General features: G+C 47.4%; 1 protein-coding gene across 4 annotated transcripts in view; it reads left to right on the top strand.

The window, feature by feature from the left end:
• The window catches only part of map7d1a (MAP7 domain containing 1a), a 308464-nt gene that overhangs the window by 223044 nt on the left and 72676 nt on the right, over positions 1-12744 (top strand). For 3 of the 4 annotated variants that reach the window (XM_073034371.1, XM_073034372.1, XM_073034374.1), the window contains exons 6-8: positions 3823-3933; positions 10454-10576; positions 11320-11462. In XM_073034371.1, coding sequence (XP_072890472.1) covers positions 3823-3933; positions 10454-10576; positions 11320-11462 — 377 coding nt within the window. The remainder of the gene's footprint in view (positions 1-3822; positions 3934-10453; positions 10577-11319; positions 11463-12744) is intronic. The other variant, XM_073034373.1, reaches the window with a different exon arrangement.

The raw sequence follows: 12744 nt of genomic DNA, 5'->3' as shown, positions 1-12744 counted from the left end.
CCCATATACCATCAACAAAAAACACAACTTCCATTTCCTCTGTTGCAGATTGAGTTTAAATGCAATATAATGCAAATAATGCTGGCCAATCAAAACTATCCACTTGCCAAATGCTTCCAGCACCACCTTTTCTAAATGATCAACAGGAATTTAATTGCTCGAATTTGTTTTAATACAGACATGAAACCTTTGACTGTCTTTTTAACAAAACAGAAAGCTCTTCTTTCTTCCTCTTCCATGACACACTGAGGTGAGTGACCTGGATAGACCTCCCTGTTTACTCTCTGGCATGATTTATAGCTGGCTGCAAAATCTGAACTTTCTCCTGTCAAAAGCTCAGTGAAGATGAAGAGACTGTGTGTCCCTCCTCCCAAGGTCAACAAGCAGAGGGATGTTAACCTATACTTTTGCTGAAATATTGATGAAGAGCTACTTTAATCAGAAGGGAAGGATTTAAACATAAATCCTCATTTGCACACTGCTCATGCAGATCAAATCATTATACAGTGCATGGACACAATATAAAATTATAAGATAACAGAATAAAGTGTAATAGCTACAGAGAAAGTGCAGTACAGTTAAACAATAAGGAGCAAGATCAGAATGAGATACAGTGAAGGAAAGAGTGCAACTCGTACTAGGGAGTTATTTAATAATCTTATAACAGTGGGGTAAAAACATTTCTTGAGCCTGGGGGAGTGCGCTTTCAAGCTTTTGTAACTTCTGCCCAGTGGAACAGGGACAAGAGAGAGCATGCAGGGTGGATGGGGTCTCTGATATTTTGGTATTGGTTTATCATTGATATGATCAATAGAACATTCTGCCCAAGGTGAAACCACTTCTGTGTATGGTCTGTGTACATGCACAAATGCAGCAGGATCCTGTTTTGTTGTCTGGAATCACGCGCTTTGGTAACTTTCATTCCATGCTGTGTATCAGAAGATCTTCCTCTTTCTAATTCCGCTTTATAGTTCTAACATTTTGTAAGCCACAGAACGTTGCTGTGCCTGCATCAGCCCTCGAGGAATTAATGCCTTTTGCTTTATCTCAACCACTCATTTGGTCAGGAATGCACGATTCCTGTTTTGCTGTAGTCCTTTTGTCCCAGGTGTCAGCTGAGCTTTGAGTCTGTGATGAAAGTCCCAGTATTTCTAGTGAGATCCTTGAATCTTTTGACCACAGAAGGTGTGGAGTCTACAGCGCTTTCATTCCACTTTCAGCTTGGCTGTAGTCCATCGGTTGTGCTAGTACATGGTATGAGGTGCCTTGGTGTCATTAACCAGCCATCGTCCCACTGGACACGTAACTGGGGATGTAACAGATGCTTAAAAGAGAGGCCTGCAGTGAAAGGTCCAAGGTGTAAACTGATCCAGCTGGACTCCCTCCTCAACTCCTACACCCTCTGCCCCACCACCGTAAGCATTGAGCAGCGCTCAGCCATCTCCTTGTATCTGATTGATGTGGAGGCTTGGGGAGACTATCTTTTTGGCCAGTGGTTGAGTGGAGAGGATCAAAACCAAAATAAGAATTGTATTCAATGTGAATCAAACTTGTGGTATAATTGTCAATGGTGTTACATACCTGTGCTGGAAATAATGAATTCCTTCCGTCGGCTGAAGTTAATATGGGGCAACCTCATTTACTGTCAAAGTGAGCCTGGTTCTGTCAGTGAAAAGGGGGAGAATTGAGAGAGCAAAGATACAAGTTCAACAGGATTGGAGGGGTGCTGAGCAACATCATTTCACTCAGTGGTGGATGAGGATGTGGATCTCCTGATAGGTGGTAAGAGGTATTATTGAATCTAAAATTGCCAGGATGGGCACTTCAAGATGAGTAACTGGAGGTGTGTGGAGCAAGAGCTGGAAAGTGGGATTAACCTGAAGGTTATTCTTTGCCCAGCATGGGCCTATTCCTGTGGACCCATGATACAGCTGATGCATTGGAATATTATAGAAAACTGATCTCGGAGAAGTTTTGTTTAATTTATCTCATAGAAGCGTAGAACAGAAACTAAACACTGAAAGGATTATGCGAGGAATGAGGCTGTGGGTTCACGAGGAAAGACTTGTAGAGAGAAAATTGAGAGAGACAACAACCCAGATATATTTATGTGGAACATCTGAGAGGCAACTGTGATCTGTTGGGACCAGCTTTATGAAGCCAGAATTAGAAGAGTAACTGAGGCAAAATACCACAGGAACTTTTAATGCAGTGCTTGCTGATTGGCCCAAGAAATGTTGACAGCTACCGAATAATTTATTCACTAACTGATTTGGAGTCATACTAAAGGTTAAAGTTATGGGAGAATGCAATGATTGTAATAGTAGAGTGGAGAACGTTGGCCTGGTAAATCTTCTCGGTTAATTGGATAAGGTGGTGTGATAAGTCCCTCTGGAGCAATGCTCTATTGTGCCTTCGGCTAAATGCACTACATCAACTCTTGAGCAGAGAAACAAACTGCTGGATGAACTCAGTGGGCCGGGCAGTATCTGTGGAGGTAAAGGCCTAGTTAATGTTTCAGGTCAAGACCTTCCCTCCCACCCCCCCAACCAAAATCATTGAGAATCCCTTTGCCTTTATAAATGCTGTCTTGGAAGAAGTTACGAGGGAAATGTCAGGGGTAAGTTTTTCACACAGAGAGTGGTGGGTGTGTGGAACGCACTGCCAGCGAAGGTGGTGGAAGCGGATATGATAGGGTCTTTAAGAGACTCTTAGATAGGTGCATAGAGCTTAGCACAATAGAGGGCTACGCGGTGGGGAAATTCTAGGCAGCTCCTTGGGCAGGTTATGTGGTCGACACAACATTGTGGGCCGAAGGGCCTGTAATGTGCTGTAGATTTTCTATGTTTCTATGATCCAATGAGTTCATCCACCAGCTTGTTTCTTTTCTGCTGATTTCCAGTCTCTACAGTTTCTTGTGTTTTTCACATCAGCCCTTTCCTGATTAATGCACAAAATGAATGGCCTTCACTTCACAACATGGAATTGGGCAGGGGTCAGGGGGCTGTAGGCCAAATTTTATTGGAGGTGAGATCAGATGCCCCTCCCCCCAGTGAGTAGGTGCTACTGAGGCATCAATTAAGGCCAAGACCTCACTCATGAGGAGGGAGGCTTGGAGAACTGTTACTCCTCTGCACTAGGAGTACTGGAGTGATGGGAGGATGGTGTGGTCCAGGTAAGGTGTGGGCTGTCATGATGCAGATCCACCACTGAAGGTAAGTTCTGAGCTTGTAGCACTCACCTGCAGCTGATTGCAAGCACCAGACTCCTGCTAAGGCAGTCCCTCCCTCCAGTTACCACGATGGCGCATGTGCAATTAACTTTCCAGGAAATGGTGCCCAAGGTCGCATTGTGCACCCTTGTGTACTAGCCCAGCCTCTTGCATGTTTCTATACCTCACACCCACAGAGGACCCAGTGACATTTGGCAGGCTTTATCAAGGATGCGTAAGACATCAGCATTCTCCAGCTCCAATTCTTCTGTGAGAAGCAGACTGCCAGTAGTCGAAGTTGGAATTGTGAAGCTGGGATTGATTAAATGCCCCAGATTTGACTGGGAGCTGGGGAGATGGGGGTGGGGTTTAGACAACTACTGGAGATGGTTTTACATGGTATGAAAAAGGGGAGGGGCCTTGCTTTGTAAAACATTATTTGCTTATTCATGAATAAATGGCACCCAATTCTCCCGTCCCTCCACAACTCCACATAGCCCTAACCCCCACCCTACCCCTCCTTGAGGCAGCTGAAGTCCACCTGGAGCTGGTGAGTGGAGGAAGCCTCAGCTGTATTCATCTCTTCTGTCTGTCTCTCCATTCTCTTCCAGGGCCAGGGGGCTGCTCTTTATCGGCTGTCAATCTGCCCAAACATGTGGATTCCATCCTAAACAAAAGGCTCTCCAAATCCTCAGCCACGCTCTGGAATTCCCCCAGCAGAAGTATGGAATCTTTCATTGCCCTGTTTCCCCACCCCTACCCCACCCCCTTTAGATCCTACACACCCTAGTCACCTCCAGGGCTGTTAACTTTCCCACTTGAGGCTTGGAATTGCCTTGGGGGAAAAAAGAGATTTGCGGGCTGCCATGACTCAAAGGAGCAATGTTGCGTAATTTTTGGTGGTTTACAACATCTAGCTTGCTGAAAAAGAGATCCAAACTGACAGCTGCTGTAAGAAGTATTCTGCTGGGCAGCGTGCCAGAAACCCACGCTGCCTTCTGCTCCACAGACCACTTTGATTACTGTCCCTTACGTGGCAGCCTGATGAAAATTAACAGCCCTGTGTCTCCCTCTGCTTGTCTGCTGCTGTGTGTGCAGGGTCAGGAACAGACGTGGCTCCCTGCTGGCTGAGATGTGGTGGCTTATACCGGGCAGCAGAGACTCCAGCAGGGGCGGTGTGGGGGGGCGGTGTGGGACTCAAGGCGTGCACTCGCTGCTGACTCCAGTTGCATGAGCTAATCGCTAAGCAGAGGGAGCTGGCACTGAGGACGGTGGTGAGGGAGACGATGGGTGGCGTATGTGGGGGCACCGGCCCATGTGTCCTTGTGATTCAATCTGGGGTGGGGTTGGGACATTCATGCTGAACGATGGGAGGATGGTGGGACGAGGAATGCTGGCTTGTAGTGGATTGTGGCTCGGAGACAAGGGAGCATGAATGGGATCCTGCTTTTCTTGGACGACATGTAAGCCTCTTGTGCATAAGCAGACGTTTATGTCTTTCAATGTCTTCTACGTGGGTCTTTGTTCATTTACTGAGGTTAACACGTGTAGGCCCATTGTGCAGTGATGGTGCTGTGGGCAGGCGAACTCTTTACGATCCGTTGTAAGGATCACACGCAGCACAAGCATGGACTTTCACGTTGTGGTTAGTGTGAGTGTGATCACGCTTGTGCTGGGGCTCAGCCAGTGGAGTGCACTACAGTTCCTGAGGGAGTCACAGTGTGACCAATCTCAGTACCTTTCGATCACATTCAAACTCATCATGTCTTCCAAACTCATCCGACTGCACGTCACCTTCAAAATGACACAATCACACAGTTTGGTGTGATCTTCTGAAAACAGTAACTTGTTTAAGATTGTAGGCTTTCAAAAGTAACTGCAGACTGAGCTAATCCACTGAGAACTGTGATAAAATCCCGCTGCTTTTTTCTCTGGAAAAATTGACTGTGGGGTTTGAGTATATTGCACTGTGATTGGCCTTTACCTGATTCCACAATCCGGTGGTGGCGCTGCTGTGCCTTCTGGATGGAACGGAACCATTGGCACACTGGGTCCTATCATGGACTGTTCACCTGTGTGTAAGAAAGGCTTGAAGCTTGAAAGAGTGCAGAGTAAATTTACATGGACTTTGCTGGGACTTGACGAGCTGTGTTACAGGAATGGGTCGAATAGGTTAGGACTTCACTCTCCAGAGTGCAAAGAAAGAGGGAAATCTGAAGGAGGTATACAGAATCATTAGGGGTATTGAAAGGGTGAATGCATGCAGCAATTTGAGTGCGACGGGGACTACAGTTCATATGATGAAAGGTGAAATGGATAAGGAGAATCTGAGGGGAGACCTATTCATTCAGAGGGTGGGTCAAGTGTGGAATGAGCTTCCAGTGGGAGTAGTAAATGTGGGTTCAGTTGTGACATTTAAAGGGAAGTTTGCATACATGCATGGATGAGAGGGGAATGGAAGGCTGTGGTTCAGGTGCGGGTAGATGGGACTAGGCAGTGTAGGCTGAAGGGCCCATTTCTGTGCTGTAGTGCTCTATGTCTTGAGACAGGACTGGCTCTGGCTGTGACTTATTGGCCCCCTGAACCTTGGAACTGCTGGCTCCCTGCTAGAGCTGTCCAGGGTGCTGACCCTGTAGCACCTGGGCAGAACTGGCCCAAGGCTGGATTCTGCTGCGACTGAGCAGAACTGGCATTCCTCCCATTTTCCGGGGCTTCCTGCTGTCGCTGCCGCTGCCCCAACCCTAGCTATGTGGCCCTGGTTTGTTGTGGCCGGTCTTGCCAGCTGAAGAAGCTGCTTCTGGCCCATGGGTGGTCATGGCATTAGCCATGCGTCGCCTCAGTAGTGCTCTGAATTCATGGAGGCTCAGTCGCTGAAGGCAGAGGGGTTAGTTTTTTGGCTGGTGAGTTTAGTGCAAGAAAAGGTCACATAGGTGAAAGGTAAACCAGGATCTTATTGAATGTCAGAACAAGCACAGGGATATCACCATTGACTTGAAACTAGACTGGCCCACTCACTTAGACCCCATGGCTACAAGAACAGCATGTTCTCCTGTGATACACCTCCTGACACCCCAAAGTCTTTCACTTTCCATTACATATGTTCTTACAACTTTATTGTGATTTTACCCTAGCCCTTGTCCTATGACATTTGTGACACGTGATCTTGTGAGTGCCCGCAGAGTGGAGGAGTCAGTGTGACCTCTGACTCTTCCGCCATGTTAAACAGGTTGGACTTGGGGTAGAGCGGCAGCTGGGAACTGCAGATGCACGAGGAACTATGGCCCATCAGGCAGTGGCAGAAATGCACAGTCTGCAACCTGATGATCTGGCCTATCCTTCACCGCACTGTTACTGACAAGGTGGAGACAGAAAGGCAGGAGGGTGGCTCAGGTAGAGCGGCAGCTGGGAACTGCAGATGCACGAGGAACTATGGCCCATCAGGCAGTGGCAGAAATGCACAGTCTGCAACCTGATGATCTGGCCTATCCTTCACCGCACTGTTACTGACAAGGTGGAGACAGAAAGGCAGGAGGGTGGCTCAGGTAGAGCGGCAGCTGTTCCTAGCCATGAGGGGCTACCTAGAAAACTGAAACACCAGGTGCAACTAATTGAAAAAGGCTGACAGGAGCTAGCTTGGAGTCAGTGGGCTGAATGGCCTGTTTCATTCTGCTTCATTACTCCAGCAATCTGGAAACAATACCAATCTCCAGTGCTGCTGTGTACCTACGTGTTCACTCTGTGACTGTGTGAGTTTCTTCCTGGATGGTCCTGTTTCCAAAGGCATGCAGGGTGCTCGGTTACTTAACAATTGTATATCGCCCCCAGGGTAGGTAAGTGGTAGAAGAAACCGATGGCAGTTGATAGGCTTGTGTGAGAAACAGATTGCAGGGAGGTAAGTGGGGAAAGGGGGAGACAAGAATGCTCTGAGAGCAAGTGGTTTCCTTCTTTGTCAGATGGAATTATGAGAATTTTCTGGGGACTGGTTTAATTCACTCGACATGATGTCAAGAAAGAGCTGAGAGTTGTAGATACAGAAAAGGTTGTGAGACCAGAAACCATCCCAGCAGAAGACCAGGTGAAATTGAGCCAAACTGTTCAAGTACGTTTACACTGCTGCTAGCTACTCGACAATGAAGACAATTGCCCAGATCTGTTCTGTCCATTCATAGGACAAATGCAAGCTGGTTAGTCACCGTCCAATCAGTCTGTTCTCATTATCAGCTGAGATGGAAACTGGCTTTGACAGTGCTATCTAGTTGTCTTAGATCAACCCAACTGACTGATGGCCATTTTGGGTTCAACCATGGCTGTGGAGTTCCAGACCACATCACACACTCCGCCCCGGACATCACAGCTGAATTCCAGAGGCCCAGTGAGAATGACAGCTGTTGTTTCCAATGGAGCGTTTGACCGAGCGTAGAGTCAAGGAGCCCTTTGTAAAAGTGAAGGTAATGAGAATCAAAGGACAAACTCTGCAATGGGTGTAGTTATATTTCACACAAAGTGTGATTTTTGTGCTTTTTGGATGCCAATCAGCCCAGTCACAGGATTTTTCTACAAGAGTTCCTCTGGGCCGTGTCTAGTTATCAGCTACTGCTTCCTCAGTAGCCTTTTCTCCTTCATAAAGTCAGATGTAGGCGTGTTTGCACAATTCATTCCTAACACTCATTGCCGTAAAGGTAATGACTATCCCAACAAGAGGGAATCTAACCACCTACCCATGACATTCCCACGAAGGAGGTAGCCACCATAAGGCATAGGAGCAAAGTTAGGCCATTCAGCCCATTGAGTCTGGTCTGCCATCACATCATGGCTGATCCCAGATCCCACTCAACCCCATACACCTGGCTTTTCGTCATATCCTTTGATGCTGTGACTGATCAGGAATCCATCAACTTCTGCCTTAAATATATCCACGGACTTGACCTCCACCGCAGTCTGTGGCAGAGCATTCCACAGATACGCTGCTGTGGCTAAAAAATTGCTCCTTGACTCTGTTCTAAAAGGTCACCCCTCAATTTTGAGGCTGTTCCATCGAGTTATGGACAAACCCCACCGTAGGAACCATTCTCTCCACGTTCTGTCTATCTAGTCCTTTCAACATTTGGTAGGCTTCAATGAGATCCTTCCTTATTCTTCTGAATTGCAGTGAGTACTCACCCAAAGCTGTTAAACGCTCCTCATAAGTTATCCCTTTCATTCTCAGAATCATCCTGGTGAACCTCCTCTGGACTCTCTCCAATGACAACAGATCCTTTCTGAGATATGAGTCCCAAAACTGTTGGCAGTACTCCAAGTGCAGTCTGACTAGTGTCTTACAAAGCTTCAGCATCATCTCCTTGCTCTTATATTCTGTTCCCCTTGAAGTAAATGCCAACGTTGCATTTGCCTTCTTTACCACAGACTCAGCCTTTAAATTGACCTTCTGGGAGTCCTGCATGAGGACTCCTAAGTCCCTCTGAACTTCTGATGTTCAGACCTTCTCCCCATTTAGATATTAGTCCACCGTATTGTTCCTTTTACCAAAATACATCATCGTACATCTCCCAACACTGTATTCCATCTGCCACTTCTTTGCTCATTCTTCCAATTTGTCTAATTCCTGCTGCAATGCAGTGCTTCCTCAGCAATACCTACCCCTCCACCTATCTAGGTATTATCCGCAAAGTTTGGCACAAAGCCGTTGATTCCATTATCCAAATCATTGACAAACAATGTGAAAAGTAACGGTCCCAATACTGACACCTGAGGAACACCACTAGTCACTGGCAGCCAACCAGAAAAGGCCCCTTTTATTCCCACTCACTGCCTCCTTGTCAGCCATTCCTCTATCCATGCCATTATTTTTCCTGTAATGCCATAGAATTTTATCTTGTTAAGCAGCCTCACATGTGGCACCTTATCAAGTGCCATCTGAAAATCCAAGTAAGTGACATCCACTACCTCTCATTTGTCAACCTTGCTTGTTACTTCCTCGAAGAACTCCCAACAGATTTGTCAGGCAAGATTTCCCTTTACAGAAACCATGCTGACTTTGACTTATTTTATCATTAGTCTCCAAATACTCCAAAATCTCATCCTTAATAATAGACTCCAGCACTTTCCTAACCACCGAGGTTAGGCTAACTGACCTATAATTTTCTTTCTTTTACCTTCCTCCCTTCTTAAAGAGTGGAGTGACCTTTGCCATTAACATCCTGGGGACAACAGTTGGGCCAGACCACCCTGACCAGGTTACTGCAGCCTCTACCACTAAGAAGAGCAAAGGCACCAAACTTATGACACATTAAAGCAGCAGATTCCCATCCATGTCATCAACCTGATTGGAGATCTGTCCAATTACACTGTGGGAACGCCTTCACCAATTGGTCCAAGGAGACACCTCACCACGACCTTAGTAATGACACCAGATTCTGAAAACTGCGAAGTCCTACCTGAGCTTACCCAGGAAAGGTTTCACTGTTCTCCAACTCACTGCCCCAGGCCTGGTCTGCCTTTGCCTGAGCTGAGATGAGCTCTTGAGCCATGGTTGATTCTCAGAATGTTTAGATTATATGGTCCTGTATAATATATCACACAGGCTTCAAGGCTCCTGGAATAAATTACAGAAATGTAATAGAGTTTCGGTGATGACTTTCAAAGGTTAATGTAGCAGTGTTGAATTGAATTGAGGGAGATTAAAGGAGCATAAATAGAGGTGCATAAAGTTACAAACAATATTGATGGTATGAGTCTCTCATAAACTCGTTCCTGTGGTCAGCATCAGAAGACACAGGTGCGAGGAGAATGCTTTTCAGAGATTATGTGATCTGGAATCCTAGCTCGATGAGAAGTTGGAAGCCTCTGCCACTGCGCCTGTCCAAAGGGAATTGGATTTGTACTTGAGCAAAGGAATACTTACGTCTTTTTGGAGAGAATGGAGGAATGGAGCGATAAGATAACTCCTTGAAGGAGCTTACACAGGCAAAATGAGCAGATGGCCTCTGCTCTGTGCGGAATGATGCTGTGACAATGGAGATGAGATCTGCAGGCAGATGGTACAAGCTGAAGTTCAGTTCCTCCAGGTGATGCTCTCAAAGTGCTTCTGGAATTATGGGATCAGGTAACTTCAGCATTTGACGACACTTGGTCCAATCTGGCTCAGGTATGGCGAGTCAGAGAGTTGAGTTCGGACAACCAGCCCCGGTCCTGGTTTGCGTCCCGTGGTATCTGAGAGTGACGGACTGCTCTGTTTCTCTGCAGCTCGGCGTTTGCAGCTGAGTCCCTGGGAGAGCAGTATCGTGGAACGGCTGATGACCCCTACGCTCTCCTTCCTGGCCAGGAGCAGAAGTGTTGCTGTTTTAACGGGAACAGCCCGAGATCCAGGTTGGTTCGGTGATCCTGCCGGGTTTGTTGTGGAGAGTGGTTTTGTCTTGAATTTGTTTAAAGAAATTGAAAATAACCTCGTTTCCAATCTTTTTTGCCCTCGTTTCCTCCCCCAACTCATATCCTCCAACTCCTGGTGCTCTATCTCTTCCGGCTCCTTTTTGCTCTCTCCTCATTGTTAACTCCCCTTGCTGCACATCTCCTTCCTGTCCCGTGCCCTTTCTCCTCCATCTCTGCTGCCTCATTCCCTGGCTATGGATGACTTCATGCTCTGCTTCCCCATCTTTCCACTGCTCCATTCGAATTCCGTCAATTCTGTGTATTTTTATTTCTAATTTCCTTCCTGCCTCTCCTATTTTATTACTGCTTTATGTTTCTCATTTCCAATTCTACCTACCCTCAAATCCTGCCTTACTTTCTACTCGTCTCCCTTCTCCTAATGCGTCCTGCCTCACCATGCCCTGTCCCCTTCTCTATCCTCTTTCACTTACCTGCCTTCCTCACCATTAATTTCTCTCTCTTTCTCTACCTCTGCATTGTTTCTCCCTCTGCCCCTACCATCTCTTGATCTTCCCTTGCCTGTTTCCCTCCTCTCTACACCACCTCTCTCCACAACTCTCTGCCTATCACCTCCTGTTTCCCCTCTTTCTTTCCCCTTCTTTGTCTCCTCTGTCCTTCTCTCTACTCTCCTTGTTCTCCCCCGACCATCACTCTCTCTCTCGCTCTCTCCGTGACTCTGCCAGACGTCCCTCTCTGCCCTCGCTCTGCGTCATCCAGCCCAATAGCACCACGAAGCGGCAAACCCACCCATAGGTGCTCCAATCAGTGGAGGGTGGCACAGAGCACCCCAGATCTGCCTGGGCGACGCAAGACTGAGGTTCAGCTGGTGAGTAACCATGGTGTCTGTTGGCATCACTCTGGCTGCAGTACCTTGTGAGATAACAATGTCCCTCCAGCCATTTTTGTCCCCAAGTGCTAAAGCAGGCTGAACTATTGGTGAGCATCACACAAAATGCTGGAGGAACACAGTGGGTCAGGCACCGTCTGCGGAGGGAAATAGACATCTGGGCTGAAACAGCCAGTGTGAAGAGATGGTGGGGTGAAGGGGCTTGAAGCAAGACCAGGCAGGTGATGGGTGGTTCCAAGTGACTGGATGGAGCAAGAGCTGGCAAATGATTGGTGGATCCGGGTGAGGGGAGCAATTGATGGACAGATAGGGAATGGAAAATGGGGATAGAGCCAGAAGCTGGGAGACGATAGGTGAGAAGGACAGTGAAGGTGATGGAATTAGATAGGAGAGGAATGTGGAGTGTGGAATGGAGGGAGTGAAGTGGGTGGGAAACCAAGAGGGAGTATATGGCCGATGGGCAGATGGAGAGGGCATCAGAGGGGAAGGATACAGGCTGATGGGGCTGGGTAGATCAGGAGGAGAAAGAAGAGACACGGGAGAACAATGACTGGAACATTGTTCAGATTCTAGCATCTGCTGTCCCTTGTGTCTAAATTATTGATGATTCTTTTTGCCTTGACAAGGAATGAATTATTCATCATCACTTCAGTCATTCCTCGCCTGTTTTCACCTTTGCTCCTGAAAGTTTGATGCCTTACAGGGTTTGGGTTCCACAGCCTTCTTCCCCACCATTGGGCAAAGGCAAAGCTGTCAGAAACTGTCATTTTCAGCCTTGTCCTCTTCATTTTCTTGACACCTCCCAGAGAGATCGCCAAGCTGGGAGGGAGCCTGAATCCTGGAGAGGTCCTGAGGCTCATTGCTGCTGAGCCAGCTCAGAGCTCAAACAGCAGTGCCTTCCTGGCCTCTACACTGCGAAGGGTACTGTGTTACTGTCAAACACCTGTCTATGAACAGGCCCAGAAGCTGGAAATCCAGAACAACACACCCAAAATTCTGGAGGAACTCAGGTTGTATCTACAGAGGGGAATAAGAATTCGACGTTTTATGCCGAGACCCTTTAGCAGGACTGAAAATGAAGGGTCTCAGCCCAGTATGTCAACTGTTTATTCTCCTCCGTAGATGCTGCCTGACCTGCTGAGCTTCCCCAGCATTTTGGGCGTTCCTTCCGGTCTGTGAGCTGGTCCCAACAGGGATGGGAATTTGGACCTTTAACTGCCCTCGCAGCTTCCAGGTTGCTGCAGGGAGTGCAGAGAGGCAG

This window comes from Hemitrygon akajei, chromosome 32 (genome assembly GCF_048418815.1).
Source record: "Hemitrygon akajei chromosome 32, sHemAka1.3, whole genome shotgun sequence".
Classification (NCBI taxonomy): domain Eukaryota; kingdom Metazoa; phylum Chordata; class Chondrichthyes; order Myliobatiformes; family Dasyatidae; genus Hemitrygon; species Hemitrygon akajei.
This window is presented reverse-complemented; position numbering and strand designations above follow the sequence as displayed.